The following is a 15746-nucleotide window of genomic DNA, read 5'->3' as shown; positions in this document are numbered from 1 at the left end:
ATTATCTTTTTTTTTCTTTTAAAATATTTATTTATTTATTTATTTGAAAGTCAGAGTTACACAGAGAGAGGAGAGACAGAGAGAGGTCTTCCATCTGATGGTTCACTCCCCAGTCGGCTGCAACGGCTGGAGCTGAGCCAATCCGAAGCCAGGAGCCAGGAGCCAGGAGCCAGGAGCTTCCTCCGGGTCTCCCACGTGGGTGCAGGGGCCCAAGGACTTGGGACATCCTCCACTGCTTTCCCAGGCTATAGGAGAGAGCTTGATCAGAAGAGGAGCAGCCGGGACTAGAACTAGCACCCATGTGGGATGCCGGCGCTTCAGGCCAGGGTGGTAACCCACTGTGCCACAGTGCAGGCCCCTCAACAAAACCTTTTCTTGGTGATGACAAAAATACCAGGGCCCGTTTTGCTTAAGGCTTGTACGTTTTAGGAAGTGAAATGAAAGCTTTCCATACCATAAATTACCAGAATTGGCCACCAAGAGGCTGGTGTTGGGCTCCAGCAGGTTAAGCCACTGTGTTCCACACCAGTATCCCATAGGAGCACCAGTTCAAGTCTCAGTTGCTCTACTTCTGATCTAGCTCCTTGCTAATCTGCATGGGAAAGCAGCAGATGGCCCAAGTGTTTGGGCCCCGCCCCACCACATGAGAGACCTGGATGAAATTCCAAGCTTCCGGCTTCAGCCCGCCTCAGCCCTGGCTACTGTGGCCATTTGGGGAACGATCTGAAGAGTGGAAGATCTCTACCTCCCATTCTCCCCCCAGTAACTGTGCCTTTCAAATAATGCAGTAAATAAATATTGAAGGAAAAAAGTTAGCCACCAAATACTATATTTGAGTATTTAAACATACCATAGTGTGTTTAGGTCCAAGTTGACCAGAGAAACTTAAGACCTAAGAACAGGAGTGTTTTAGAGTTTTCTGAACATATACTTTATAACAAGCTTTAGGATACATTATTTTTGTGCGTGTGTACTAGGCTTTGTATTAGTATTAGCATTAGTTTTCAAAAATCCCAAGTAAACCATGGGAAAACCTCAGTTTATAGGTAACATTTCCTTGGTTTGCATATCGTTCTTCAGGGTAGAGCTGTTCTCTTGGTCTTCTTTTTAATAAGTCAGCTCCAGATTCATTTGAGAAAGTGCTTTATTTGGTCCTAAACTTGCTCAGAGAGAGTTTGTCTTTAAGATCAGTGGGGCCAGTTTGGATTTTTTTTCTAAGTCATGTTACTTTTATTCTGCGTGCCTTACAGGCTCCTCTCTTTCCCACTGAAGGGCCATTCTGCCCCAAGGTGTTGTGAGGGGAGGCAGCTTTCTGTGTGTTGTGGGAACGTGGAGGTCAAGCAACCATAGCCTTCCCCAGTCCCCAGTGTTCTAACGTAGCACCTGTGATTCTGCGGGCGTGGAACTGAGTGTCCGTGTTCTCTCCTAGGGGAACGTGTCTCTCAAAGAACTGAATGCTCGCCCTTTAGAAGTCTTCATGTGCAGTGTGCTCAAAAGGCAAGGGTACGGAGAAGGCTTCCGCTGGATGGCGCAGTACATTGATTAACACCAGCCTGCACTGCTTCCGGGCCTCACAGTCAGGCTCCCAGAGATCTGATCACTCAACGTGCATAACTTGAATTCAAGACTTTTGTTGGTTATAAAGCAGATGTTTTGTAGCTTATTAATCTATCAACTTAATTTGAGTGAGAATTGAAAACTGATTCAGCAGTAAGTTTGAATATCACATTAGCTTTCTAATTCCATGAAAATAATTAATTTTTACAGTTTATAATCTGACATCACCCCAGCACCATTTATAAAGAACGTCTTTCCAGCAGTACATTTGAAGCACTTTCTAACAACGTGAAACTACAGATACATATTTAAAGGCTCATCATGTTAAATTTTTTATGTACTTTTTTGGAACTAGTTTTTAAATTTTAGATTATATGTCCACCTCTCTTATGTGTACAGTTAATAATTAGCTTATCAGTGATTGCATGATGCCTTACAGTTTTCAATAATAGTTTTTCTTATGCAAACGTCATGCAATAAAACAAACTCTAATGTTTGGCTTCCTTGTTGGGCAAATGTTTCATTTGAATGTGTCTAATCTAGAGTGCACTCTGAAAATGTGAGTATTTGAGATGATATATCTGTAGGGTTGTTAGGAGATTCTTTCAGATTATTTAGAATAAAGTTTAAGATCCCAGAGGCTTTTGCATTTACCATGAGTGTGGTAGTGGGTTGTGTCTGATACTGTGTTTATCTCTGGATCAGTGATGTCACCATCATCAGTGGTGATGGAGTCTTGTCCTGGTCCCTTTGGGATCGGCTTATGAAGAAAAGGACCTCCCTGGTACACAGCGATAACTGTCAGTGTGGTAGGCCCTGCCTCCATCCCAGCTGCCAGCCCTGAAGTGTTCCAGTCCTAATGGGCGTCCAGTTCAGTCTCCTGTGCTTCTTCAGCAGAAGCAGTGTCGGCCCGAGTCTGCACACTCGCAGGTCCTCCCCAGGGCAAGCCGCGAGCAGGGTGCGGGGCACAGTTTGGCTGTGGGGGCCAGCACGCCTGAGAAGAGACCGCTGGTTCTGCTTCAACATCACGCAGACGTGGGGAGTTCACTCCTGTCCCCTAGCTCTCGGGCTTTCTTTGACATTTTATGTCATGGTAGCCAGAAAATGAATGCTTATTTCCAGTTTTCACTTTTTTGAGTGGCTCTCAGCTAGCTCTTAGCTCTTCATAGCACAAAGACTTGTTTGGATAAAATACTTGCCGTGTGATATTGTCTCCAGCCTCACACCTGGCCTACTACTGAGAGAACTTTGATTTTTTAACAGCATTATCATTTCCTGAGAAATTTAGTTCTTTGCTTCATATGCCTGTGATTCCATGAGTAAGATAAAAAGTGCCAAAAAAATGTATTTTTAAAGACTCTCAAGTTTAAGATTTCTGCATCAAGTTTTCATGGTATATTTAACCAATTCCATGGAGAAAAGATTGTTCTAATTTCATCAGAAATAATTCTAATATCAAAATTAATTTTTCCTGTAGCCATTGTCCCAAGTCACAGTTACTGGTAGTCCATTCTGTCATGGAAAATGGAACCTGGGAAGCAGACAAGGCCTGAGGACTTGACTGGATGGAACCACTAGTTAGCTGTGCTGACGAGGTTGTTTCTTAGGAGGCTGTTGGTTTTAGTAATACAGCTATTTTGGTTCACTTTGAGCTCCTTCCGAAATGAAAACAGAAGTTTTTCTCTGCCTAGAAATATCAGTAGCTCTGAGGCCAGATGACATGGCAGCCTGTTGGTTTCTTTCAGCGCATGGGTTTACAGTACTCCTCAAGTCCTGACTCCATTAAGCCTTGTTAACACAACAGCCTCTCATGCGTACCTTCAGGAACATGCCCGTCTGTAAGTATTTCCCAGCGTATCCACTCGATTATGCAGGTTATTTGTGGCATAAATTGGTATAAAGGAGAGCGCTTCCTGGTTTCTCCAACGGGGAAAATGCTTTCTGGTACGCACTTCTCACCCAAGACCCTCATTCCCATGCTGACTCTGGAATCAGAGGGACAGATGAAGTCATTCTGTAGACCACAGCTAATGGGTGGGAATTTCCCCAGCCAGGGAGTCTGATGGCCGGAGCCTCTAGAAAGGAGCTGCACCAGGGTTCCCAGGTACAGGACTTAGCTAGGCTCACATGCAGCCGAGAACCCCCACAGCATAACTGGGGTACTGCTCCCCTTCAAGAGGAGCAAACTGAGAGAAAGGCAGGAAACAGGAAGCGCAGTCCTGCCTGTGCCCCAGTGGGGTGTCTCCCATGAAGAAGTCGGCGCTGAGGGTGTTAGTTTGTCCCTGCACTGTCGGCTGCTGCACTGTGGTTAACACTGGAATTCCATACAGATCATGCACTGTTCAAAAGATGTTGAAGTCCAAAACTCTAAAAATTGAAAGGTTCATCCCTCTTTTCTATTTTTAAAGAGATGTTTACCCCTCACCTGTTGCAATGCCTGCTGTTGATGATGCTTTTGGATCATATGTAGTTAAACTGACCAATTCCAGTTTATCTCAGTATACAGTTAGAATGGAGATTATAGCATTTTTAAATTGGGGAACAGACATTTCCTAAAGTGTGTTAAAAAATACTCCTTCCTTGGCTAAGTTGAACCACTCTGTTTGTAAGTGCCAAAGATCCATAAATTCAGATACTGCCTGCATAGATCTAAATTTTAGTTTTGTATACCTGCACCCACATACACATTTACTGTGACTTACAGCAGAAAAGTAGAACATTGTTTCTTTTCCCGAGTTTCCCACTGACTCATACATCTCTGTACTAGTACAATTTCCAGCATATGAACTGCCTGTCAATCATTGACATAGGGTGATAGCTGTAACAGTGTTTCTTGCCTTCTGGGAAATGATTTCATTAACCACATTGAAAACCCAACATTTTCACAAGTTCATCTCATTAAAAACAGTATACTTCTAGTTAATGCACTTTGAGAATTTCAAGGGCAAAGTTTATGTTTTCTGAAACTGGTACTTGACTCAGTCTTGTTAATCACTTACATGACTGAGGTTTGCAACAATTTATTGCCAAGTAAAATTTGACCCCAGTACTGAGATTAGCTTATAGAAAGGGAAATCTGTCAGGGTTCCTTCTGTTTATTTGGAGTGCTTGTTTAGATCATTTTAAACATGTGTAACTTGGTGAAGTCTCAAAAAATCTTCAAGAAAGCATGAAAAAATTAGCAAATAGAAATTCCTTAATGGAAAATTAATAGGAAATCAGAGATAGCCTGCATTCATATGAAAACCAGAGGTTTTGCAGTGTGCTTTAAGGACTGAGTTATCAAAACCACATGTTGATATTCTTGTCATTTCCATTACTGTGCTTCTCTTATTGAAATTCAAGCTAGTGTTTTTAATCCAAAAAAAGAAAGAACAAGTTCCTGGGATATGTAATTGTGCTCTGTGTAAAGTGACTGAGGTTTTGTTAAAACCACATTTCCACTTCTCATCCCTGTACCCTTTCCTCACACCCTGCACTTGGATTTTTTTTTTTTTTTAAGATCTATTTATCAATATGGAAGTCAGAGCTACACAGAGAGAGAAGGAGAAGCAGAGAGAGAGAGAGAGAGAGGTCTTCCATCCGCTGGTTCACTCCCCAATTGGCCGCAATGGCCAGAGCTGCGCCGATGTGAAGCCGGGAGCTTCCTCCAGGTCTCCCATGCAAGTGCAGGGGCCCAAGGACTTGGGCTATCCTCACTGCTCTCCCAAGCCATAGCAGAGAGCTGGATCGGAAATGGAGCAGCCGGGACTCGAACCGGCGTCCACACAGGATGCTGGCACTGTGGGCGGCGGACCCACCTGCCAAGCCACGATGCCAGCCCCTGCACTTGGATTTAAAACATCTCTGAGCTGAAGGGAATCCGCAGTCTTTGAAGATGGAGTTCTGAGCCAGCTGATATCTGATCTCCTAATTCAGAGCATTTAGTAGCCAGTGAATTTCATGTCACTGACTGACTGTTCAGGACTCTGACCACACTGTTCAGTGGGATCCAAGGTGATGAAAGCAGAAGTTATCCAAAGCAAATTCTGTTTCAGGAGTGCCCCTGCCCCAAAGAGATCTGAAGGCAGAAGTGGAATTTCCTGCAGAATTGTTTTTGGAAACCCTGTGCTAGAATGGTTGGATTCTTCCTCAGGAGTATGTATCTTTATGGGGGAGTGTTTTTAGTTTAAAATACTTGAGAATAAAAGGTTGACAACAGGTTTTTGACATACAGAGGTTTTTTGGAATTGTTTTCATTAACAAGTATAAAGATTGACGTTGGAATGGCCCACATCACATGGGTGCTCAAAACCCACTGCCCCACTGAGGCAAGAGCACTCAGGGTGAACGCGGTCACACTGCTTTCAAGTGAGAACTGTGGTTTCCGTGGCGAGGCCTTCCGTGTTTGGATGGAAGCAGACTTTGCTGGAGTGAGAAGTTGGCGCTAAGTGGTTCATCACTCACTGTGTTTGCACTTTCATATACCGCTGCTTGCACTAGGACCTTCGTGTGATCTTAATAATTATTTTACAGTGTATACAGATTGTTAAGCATAATTTATATAAAGATGTTTCTGTTTACTGTTGTGTATTTTACAAAGAACAGCTAGAATAGATGGTTAAATGTTTTTGAATTTTGTTTGTACACTATTTTGATTATATTCTATTATCTTTTCACACCCTATGAATTTTGAGTGGCAAGAATAGAAAAATAAAATGCTAACCTATTATTTGAAAAATCTAATGTCAAGTTCATTTTTTTAATTACCCAATTATAATTTTCATTTTGCTTTTTAGAAATTTCTTGGACTTTGAAAATTACAAAGACAGTAGAAACTGCCCTTTGTGAATGAATCCTAAAGAATCAGGAGGAAGTACCAAGGCCTCCATGGCCTAGAAGACTGAGATCATTTTACGGACAAACTGAAGAGGACTTACCCAGTGCTGACTCAGCTGCAATGTGGATAACACAGCAGCGAGGCTCTCTAACGTTAGCACACACAGAGTCTCCTGGGGAGCTTGAAGAAACGGGGAAAAAACATCAGAGATTGTGGGACGGTGGGTAGGAATCTGAATCTAACGAGTTTCCCAGGTTTTCCTGGAGCTAAAATCCAGATTTTTCACTCAGAAGAAACAATGACGTAACAGTCACTGGCCAATCAGTAAAGAAAGTCATTTTGATAAGGATTATTAAGCTGTGTTTTTGAGATTTAAATTCAAATACAAAACCTTTCTATCAGTCACCCCTTTAACTGCTCTACTACCAAGGCACAGCAGTGACTAGTGTCGCTCCCCCTCTTCACGGAGGAACGACACAGGACCCTGCGCTGTTCTTTGGTCTGCTCGGCCCTTCCCGGGTTTGCTGCTGGTTCTTCCCGGGTTGGCTGCCGATCCTTCCACCTCCGTGGAAGGGCGGTTCCCCCTGCCACTTTCCCCACTTCCGCGGGGGAGCGGCACACCGCCGGCCGGCTCTCTCGGGGGCTGCACAGATGTTATCCGGATGTTCCCCTTAGATGTTCCTGGTGCATGTTGTCTCTCTCCTCCTTTATAGTCCTCTTCCACCAATCCCAACTCTGCTACCCACACGCCGAGTACGCTGCTCTCCTCCAATCAGGAGCAAGATCAGCTCCTGCAGCTCAGTCAATCAAGTTGGCGAGAGGCAGCTGTGTAGAAGCTGTTTCCTCCTCTCCCAGCGCCATATTGTGGGAGAGCAGATGCATAGAATAAGTCTTAATTCCAGTAACTTAGTCTAGTCCGAGTTGCCCCCCACAACTAGAAGCTTTGTGGCAGCTGCACAACGTAATCACGACTGTATCACAGCCGGCCTGTCAAAGCAGACTGAACTGTGGACTCTGAAGTTGTCTGTTGGAACTAAGGAGTACTGTTGGAACTAAGGGGCCAATGGCAAGGCAACAGAAGCCCAGTTCAGCTCACTGTCTTGAATCTACCTGTACAATCTTCAACTAGACTACTGGCCACTTGTACCAACTCTAGCATCTGCCATTACACCAGTAACGTACAAGCGTCAGAGCCTCCGGCAGACTGTGAAAGGCACCTCGTAGGGCACAGGGAAGGTTCTTAGGAAACCATTTACATGGAGCCCTTTCCATGATAGCCACCGTCCGCCCAGCTGACGCTAAGACCAAGAGCTCAGAAATCCGAGGCTCAGAGCCGACGTGTGAGCTGCCCGTGTTGGACCCCTGGGTGTGAGTGCCAGCTCCACTCTGGATTCCAGCTCCCGCTAGTGAGCACCCGGGAAGCAGCAGGCGATGGCCCAGGTCGTCGGGGCCCTGCTGCACATGCGAGAGACCTAGATGAACCTCCCAGCTCCTGGCTGCAGTGACCACCTGTGACTGCCTGCAGGCATCTGGGGAGTGAACCGCAGATGGAGGCTGGCTGTCTCCGTTTAACAAATAAATAAACAAAACAAATGCTCACGGGCAGGTCCTGTTCCTGTTCAGGTAATTGATAAAGGTCAGGCCTGTGTTGATAAGCCTCTTAGCTCTATTTGGAATTCGACACCAAGGTGCAATAATTTTCTGGCTATTATTTAGTAAACAAAGTCAACCTTGCCTTGAAACATGGACTTTACTTTTGGGACCTCATGGAGGATGTTTATGAAAGCCACTGTGGCTTCAGGGATGGCAACATGCCACCACAGACAAGTTAATTATGTTCCCAAAAGTTACTGAAGAGTTTTCTGGACTGTACTGAAGGAGCTGGCGTTTATGGGTAACTGCCCCCTGCAGTAAAAAAAAACTTTGCAGGTAACCGCCAAAGTGAAGAAGGGCGTTGGCGGGTGTTTGGCCCTGGGACGCCTGCACCCCCTGAAGTGCCTGGGTTCAGTTCCAAACCCTACTCCACTCTGCAGCTTCCTGTTAGTGCACCCCCTCGGGATTTGAGTTCCTGGCTCCCGGCTTCTACCCAGTCATTGCATTTAGGGAGTGAACCAGGGAATGTGAGTGTTTTCTCTATCTCCCTCTTAAATATATAAAAATCATCTTTTAATGTATTTTCATTTTATTTGAAAGGCAGAGGTACACAGAGAGAGCTCCCATTCACCGGTTTACTCCCCCAAATCCCTGCAGTAATAAGGGCTGGGCCAGCCAGGCCCAAGCCGGCACCGGAACTTCATCTAGGCCTCCACATGGGTGGCAGGGATCCAAGATCTGAGCCGTCACCTGCTGCCTTCCCGGGTGCCCAGGAGCAGGAAGCTGGACTGGACGCAGGCAGCCCAAGCGGCAACTTACGCTGCTGAACCAAACACCTTCCCCAAGCAAAATCATGCTTCTAAAAGTGACGAAAGGAAAAAGTGAGGGGAGGTGCAGATGGACGGGAGAGGAGCACAGGGAGATAGCTGTTTGCTGCCTCCTCGAGCCAAAGGGGGTTTCACGTGGGATTCGGTGGGAGTGTAGTCCCATTTCACCCGGGATTAGCAAGCTCCCAGACGCAAGAGACATCGCAAGCGCCGCCCAGGAACAGCGCTCTCAGGGTTCCCTCCTAGCCCTCGGGTCCGGGGCTAGGAGGCCAGAACAGAGAGGTGTGGTCTGGAGAAAGGCAAGCTGCCTTCCCTGTGTTCTCGGGACCCCAGCTTTGGGCAAGGAGCAGAACGGGCGAGCTCTCGCACGTCCTGGGCCTCCAAGGGGCAGTACACGGCGGCTGTCTGCGGCGAGGGGCTCCGCCGTGCAGGACCCGGCTCTGAGCTCACGAAGGAGGCCCTGCAGGGCTGCCTTCTTCCCTGGCAGCAGATGGTGGGGCTCGAAGCCATTCAGAGAGGAGTCCGAGTTCCTTTGCACCCCAGCTTCCTCTGGGGCTCGGCTCAGCATCCTCAGGCCCCAGTGCCTGTGGGAGGAGCTGGGCTCAGCCTGCCTTCTCCTGTGCCTGGCCAGCCTTGCTGGCCCGGCCTGCTCTGCTGGGCCAAACAGGGGGCAGGGTCTCTGCTGCTTTTGCTCTCATACACAAAACCTTCCATAACGGAAGCCATTCGTTAGCAGCAGGTGCTTCACCAAAGCCTGAGCTGCCGCGCTGGGTTCTGGCTTTGCCGCGTGGTCTCACTTTCTGTCTGCCTCCCCTCTAGTCAGTCATTCAGCTGGCATTTCCTGAACACCTGCTCGCCGGGGGGCTGGCATGGCACAAAGGAAAACAGGCAGAGATCTGCCCAAGCCACGGCGGAAGGCAAGAAGAGAAGGCCCCCAGAGCTACGCAGGAAGTTTCTAGCATGGGGGCACCAGAGCTGAATCTTTAAACCCAAACTGACCAAGTGCAGAGGGAGAGGGAGGGGGTGCTCCAAACAGAGCAGCAAAGACGAAGCCAGAGGCAGAGGAGGGCAGGCAGAGGAGGGCAGGCGGAGGAGGGGCCCTGTTAGAGGGATGCAAGTATAGAGGATGTGCGGAGCGCGAGGCCTGACCCAGGAGGAAGCGGGTCCACCTGCCAACTTGGCCACCTGTAGTGGTACATACATGGACTCTAACACCTGCACTGCACGCTGTAAAACTGGGTTTTCCAAGCCAAGGGAGGAGCAGCAGCCTGCCTGCTGGGCCATCGGATCAGGGCCGGCTACTCACAGGCGGGACCTCCTGCACGGACAGGTGTCCTCATGCAAGTTCCCAAGCCCATGGACTCTGCGCACCAAAATGAGCGGCACCCACCGTGGACGATGCTGGTCTAAAATAAAACCGAAACAAGCAGAAGCTGTAGAAACAGCCGGTGCTAGAGCCCCATGAAACACCTGCAGGGCTCCGGGGTGGAGGCCTCTCCACACAGAACCTCTGACGTGTGGCTGGGGGTGGGGGCACCGTGCATCGTAACCCCCTGGGGAAGGCACTGAGAGGTCTGCGGGCCGATCGCCTTCTCCTCATGGGTTAACCTCATGAAAGAGCCCAAGAGCTGCCCCCTGACCTGGACCGGAACTGACCTCTGTGGTTCCAGGGCTCAGAGATCTGAGAACAGCAGTGGTCAGTGGCAAGGAGACAAGGCCCAGCGACTTGAAGGAAGACTACACACATGTCCCAGCAGAGGTTCCCTTCGTGTCGGCTCCTTGTCCTTGTTCAGGGGCCTTGGCTGGACGAGGGGAGGTCTCACGCCTGCCCCACCGAGTCCCGCCACCACGCAAGGCACGTGGCACAGGGGCCAAGCAGGAAGCGAGTCCCTCACAGTTTCTCTCTCCTTTCCCCTCAAGATTTAGTTACGTATTTGAAAGGCAGAGGGACAGACACTGTGGGAGAAACAGAGAGGAGAGAGCTTCTACCCACTGCTGCACCCTCCAGATGCCCACAGCAGCCAGCGCTGGGCTTGCTGAGGCTGGGCCTGGGGTCTCTGACTCGGGGGGCACAGACTCAAGGACCTGAGGCATCATCTGCCGCCTCCCAGCTGGGCTGCCGACACAGCAGCCAGGACGGAACCAGGCACTCGGGCATGGGACGTGAGCTTCCGCGGCAGCAGGTTCAGCTGTCTTCCTGAGCAGCCCGTGGGCATCCCGACGCCTCCAACCCAGTGCGGGCTGCTGTGACTCGTGTTGTCTGTGTTTTTTAAAGGCAGGGTTACACAGAGAGGGAAAGGAGAATCATCTTCCATCAGCTGGTTCACTCCCCAACTGACGGCACAGCTGGAGCTGGGCCACGCCAGAGCCAGGAGCCAGGAGCTCCATCTGGGTCTCCATGTGGATGCGGGGCCCGAGGCCTTGGGCCGTCTTCCACTGCTTTCCCAGGCGCATTAGCAGGGAGCTGATCAGAAGCAGAGCAGCTGGGACTTGAGCCGGTGCCCTGCGGGATGCCAGTGCTGCAGGTGGTGGCTTACCCACGAGGGCACAACGCCAGCCCGACACTGCAACTCAGACTGGATGTGTCAAAGATCAGGCACACCCACCAGAGCTCCTTCCCAAGCCTCTTAGACCCGACCTCGTAAGGAAAGGGCAAGAAGACAACAGTTGTGTGGGAAGCGAGACTTTGTGTACCAAGCACCTGACACCAGGCAGGCTCCCACAGCCCCGAAGCAGCCGGGCGGGCGTCCCCAGTGAAGGTTAATTTTGCTGAGTCACTTTTCCCGCTTGGCCGGGCTCGTGAGGCTCATGTTGATCACAACATTCAATCCCTAGCGAGGGAATGTTCCTTCAGTGCAAGGGAGGGGCGGGAGGGGCATCAACCGCTGGGGCTCTCGGGTTACAGGTGTCAGGTATGCATCACGGCACCGCACAGCTGGCGAGGGCAGGCGGCCGGGTGCCTCTTGGGCCCAGGCTGACGGCTCTGCCACACACTCTGTGAGCCGATCCCGAGGACCACCAGCTGTTTGCAACCAGCCCCCTTTGCCTGACCCCGACCACATTGTCCCGGGCCGGCTCAGGGAGGCCTGTGAGAACTTGTCAACCAGGCTGCGGCTCCGATTCCGGGGATGAGAGGCACTAAGTTAAGCCAACCTCTCGGCCTCTGCCTCCCCCCGCACCGCCAGCCGCTCCTCACCTGCCCCCTTGCTGCCTCTCGGCCCCGTGTGTGACGGCAACTTGGCTGATCCACAAACCAGGAACCCGGGCTCCAGAAAGGGCCTCCCCACACCCCCCACAGCCCGCAGAACCCCATTTCTAGCCACCTTCCCCTTTGGGGTGCATTCTGGTTGCTTACTGGCAGCTGAGGATGGCAGGGAGAACGGAGGGCTCGCGCCCTGGACTGGAACCCCGAGAGCCAGGGCCAGCCCACGCTGGGACCCCACTACTCAGAGCACGGGGTCCCCCACTTTTCCCTCCAGGCCTTGCTCCATGCCCCGCCACGTCCCACCCCCAGCCACACTCAAACACCTGGTGGCAGAGAGACAGCAGCCACAAGAGTAGTACTCTATGCGAAGGCCCCAAGCTCAGCAGAGAAAGCCCCCCCTTCTCTCAGCCCACCTGAAGCCTGCAGGCTCCCCGGCCCCGCCCGCCGTCGGCCCACAGCACCAGCATGCCTGGGAAGCCCTCATGTGGCCCTCTCTGACCACGACCTCTTCCCCCAGAGGCTGGACTCCCGACTTCACAGACTCGTCCAACTCTTCCCCCACTAGACAGACGGGGAAACAGCCACACCAAGGCAGAGAGAAGCCTCCTCCACTGCGGGCCAGCACAAAGACCTGGGGAGGGACTGGCGCTGTGCTGCAGTGGGGGAAGCCGCCACCTGCGATCCCAGCATCCCACAGGCCCGCTGGCTTGAGTCTCGGCTGCTCCACTTCTGATCCAGCTCCCTGCTAATGTGCCCGGGAAAGCAGCCGAAGATGGCTCCTGCAACCCACATGGGAGATCTGGCCCAGCCCTGGTTGTGGCGGCCATCTTTCCAGTAAGGCACTATAACTCTGCCTTTCAAATAAAATAAATTATTTTTATTTTTATTTGTTTATTTATTTGACAGGTAGAGTTAAGGACAGTGAGAGAGAGAGAGTGAGAAAGGTCTTCCTTCCATTGGTTCACTCCCCAAATGGCACTATGGTCAGTGCTGCGCCGATCCGAAGCCAGAAGCCAGGTGCTTCTTCCCGGTCTCCTATGTGGTGCAGGGGCCCAGGCACTTGGGTCATCCTCCACTGCCCTCCCGGGCCATAGCAGAGAGCTGGACTGGAAGAGGGGCAACCGGGACTAGAACCTGGCACCCATATGGGATGCCGGTGCCGCAGGTGGAGGATTAACCAAGTGAGCCACGGCGCCGGCCATAAATTATCTTTAAAAAAAAAAAAAGAAAGCAAGCAAGCAAGCAAGCAAGCAAGCTTTCCTTTTGGAAATTCTATCAAGAAAACACATAAAATTCACCCTCCCAACAATTTCCAAGGAAAGTTTTTTTTTTAAAGATTTTTAAATCTTATTTGAAAGGAAGAGTCAGAGTCGGAGGCAGAGAGAGAGAGAGAGAGAGATCTTTTATCCACTGGTTCATTCCCCAGATGGCTGCATTGGCCTAAGCTGTGCCGATCCGAAGCCAGGAGCTTCTTCCTGGTCCCCCACATGGGTGCAGGGGCCCAAGCACTTGGGCCATCTTCTGCTGCCTTCCCAGGTCATAGCAGAGAGCTGGATGGGAAGAGGAGCAGCTGGGACTTGAACCAGCATCCACATGGGATGCCGGCACTGTAGGCGGTGCTTCACCTGCTATGCCACAGCATCAGCCCCTCCAAGGAAAATTTTGTCAACCACATGTTGTCACGGGGCCACAGAGCCCCAGAACCCCCTCCTCACCCCCAGCCCCTGACAACCACCATTGCTCTCTGTCTCCGGAATTTCTCCACCCTGAGTAGTTTGCCTTTAGTGATCGGCTTATTTCACAGCACAGTGATGTCAAGGTGTACCGCTATTACGGCATCCACTAGATGGCGTTCTTTTTCACTGCTGAGTAATATTCCGCCGTGTGAATACACACAGTAGTCCCCACTCTTTCCACAAGCCAGTTCTGCTTTCTGTGGCTTCAGTTACCCACAGTCCAGCACGATCCACGAATACCAAAAGGAAAATCCCAGAAGTAAGCAATTCCAAGGTAGACATTGCACGCCTCTGAGTGTCACTCACCTCACTTCACTTCATCTCACATCAGCCCAAGGAGAGTTTTGAAATCCACGCATTTTATCATACACATTTTCCACAAACTTCAAAAAAATTTCTTTTTAGATCTGGCCATACTGGCCTCATTCTAAAAAAAATTTCTTTACCATTATTTATTCCTGAGGCAGAAACACAGAGGGAGAGAGCTCCTACCCAGCGCTCAGGCCCACAGCAGCGGGCTGAAGCCAGGGGCTGGGAGTGCAGTCCGGGTCTCCTACACGGGGGGAGGGGACCATCGCCCGGGGGCGGGGACTATCACGAGGGGGCGGGACCATCGCCCGGGGGCGGGGCCCATCACCCGGCCCTCACTGCCCGAGCCACCACCTGCTGCCTCCCCGGGTGCGGGCGAGCCGGAAGCCGGAGCCAGGACTCGGTCCCAGGCACCGACGCGGGACCCAAGCATCTCACCCAGCAGCCTCGGTGCCCTGCCGAAGGCCCAGCGCTGCCCTGGGCTTTCATTCGCTCCAACTGTCAATCCTCCCTCCTGCCGGGAGAAGGTGCCTCCCTCCAGCCAGCGGCCGGGGCCTCCGCCCTCGGGCCTGTCCGGGAGCCCTGGAGGGGACTCAGCTCCTGGAGCTGGGCTTGCTCCTCCCAGGCAATGCTCGCTCGCTCCCGCGGTGACCGGAGCGGCGGGCGGTCTCCAGCCGACCTCGCTCCGCAGGGAATTGGCTGTCAGGGGGCCCCTGAGTACCAGTGAGGCTGAACCTGGGGTCCGTGCTGCGTCCGCTGGCCGCGTGGGCCTGGACAACGGCTGCAGAGGGACGGGGGCCTGCCGGAGCAGCTCACAGCGCTCACGCTGAAGCCCACTGGAGACTCGCTTCCTCTCTGGAACAGCCACAGCAGGCAGGGCCGGTCTCCACAGCCTCGCCACCCCAGCCAGGGCCGGGCACCCAGCAGGCCCCAGCAAACGCCTTGAGGTCCCAGCCGGCGTCGGACCCCCTCACCGCCTTCCTGCCCCGAAGGCCGACGGAGAAGACCCTAGTCCACCCGGAGTCCGGGTGGGGCGAGGGGGAGCCCCGGGCCTGTGGGCTCAGGAGAGCCGCGGCGGGCAGCAGGTGGCGCCGCAGACCTCGCCTTGCGGGAGTTCAGGGCACGTCAGGTGGCGGGGCGCCGAGGAAGCCCGGCTCCTCCCGCGACTGCTGGCAGCACGTGCCAGCGAGTTCTGGGCACTCGGGGCTCCCTCTCAGGGGGGGCGTGTGGTCCCCACCCAGGGAGAAGCGGCAGGAGGGAAGTCTCTCTTGCTCACCGTTTTGGAGGTTCACTGCCTAGGAACGTGGGTTGGGCGCCTGGGGAGGCGGAAGGACCCCGCGGCGAGGCCAGGCCGAGGTCAGCCACGGCCCCCTGGAGCCTAATCATCTCCTCTCCTGCCAGGACGGCCTCCCGAGGGCACGCCCCCCACGCCAGGGCCGCCCACAAGCCCACCTGAACGCCATCAGCCAAGCACGTGTCCACCTGGAGGCAGGGGTCATGCCCCCACCCTGCACAGCGGGCGGGGGGGGGGATGCTGGGCCGCCCTCCCCCGCGGCTCCTCCCATCCCTATTCTGCCTGTTAGAGACCTGGCCTGCACAGGGCACCTGAGCCGCCCAGCCCCTCGCTGGGGGCACTGCAGGCAGAGGGGCCTCGGGCTGCCCCTCAGCCTCCTGCCCTCCCCTGGGAAGGGGTGGGGGGC

General features: G+C 52.2%; 1 protein-coding gene and 1 long non-coding RNA gene across 4 annotated transcripts in view; one reads left to right on the top strand and one right to left on the bottom strand.

The window, feature by feature from the left end:
* The window catches only part of SAR1B (secretion associated Ras related GTPase 1B), a 28316-nt gene extending 26256 nt beyond the window's left edge, over window positions 1–2060 (top strand). For all 3 annotated transcript variants that reach the window (XM_017341062.4, XM_002710214.6, XM_089335870.1), the window contains one exon: window positions 1430–2060. In XM_017341062.4, coding sequence (XP_017196551.2) covers window positions 1430–1546 — 117 coding nt within the window. In that variant the 3' untranslated portion in view covers window positions 1547–2060. The remainder of the gene's footprint in view (window positions 1–1429) is intronic.
* On the bottom strand, window positions 7–15454 carry LOC149126055 (uncharacterized). The gene is made up of 3 exons (XR_016236111.1): window positions 15323–15454; window positions 6477–6556; window positions 7–245 (listed from the first exon to the last, which is right to left on the bottom strand). It is a non-coding gene; the product is annotated as an uncharacterized LOC149126055 (long non-coding RNA).
* Window positions 15455–15746: the final 292 nt, after the last annotated feature.

This window comes from Oryctolagus cuniculus, chromosome 6 (assembly GCF_051225735.1).
Source record: "Oryctolagus cuniculus isolate XC-2025 breed Fujian yellow rabbit chromosome 6, ASM5122573v1, whole genome shotgun sequence".
NCBI classification, from domain to species: domain Eukaryota; kingdom Metazoa; phylum Chordata; class Mammalia; order Lagomorpha; family Leporidae; genus Oryctolagus; species Oryctolagus cuniculus.
The sequence above is the reverse complement of the archived record's forward strand: the minus strand, read 5'-3'. Positions and strand labels throughout refer to the sequence as shown.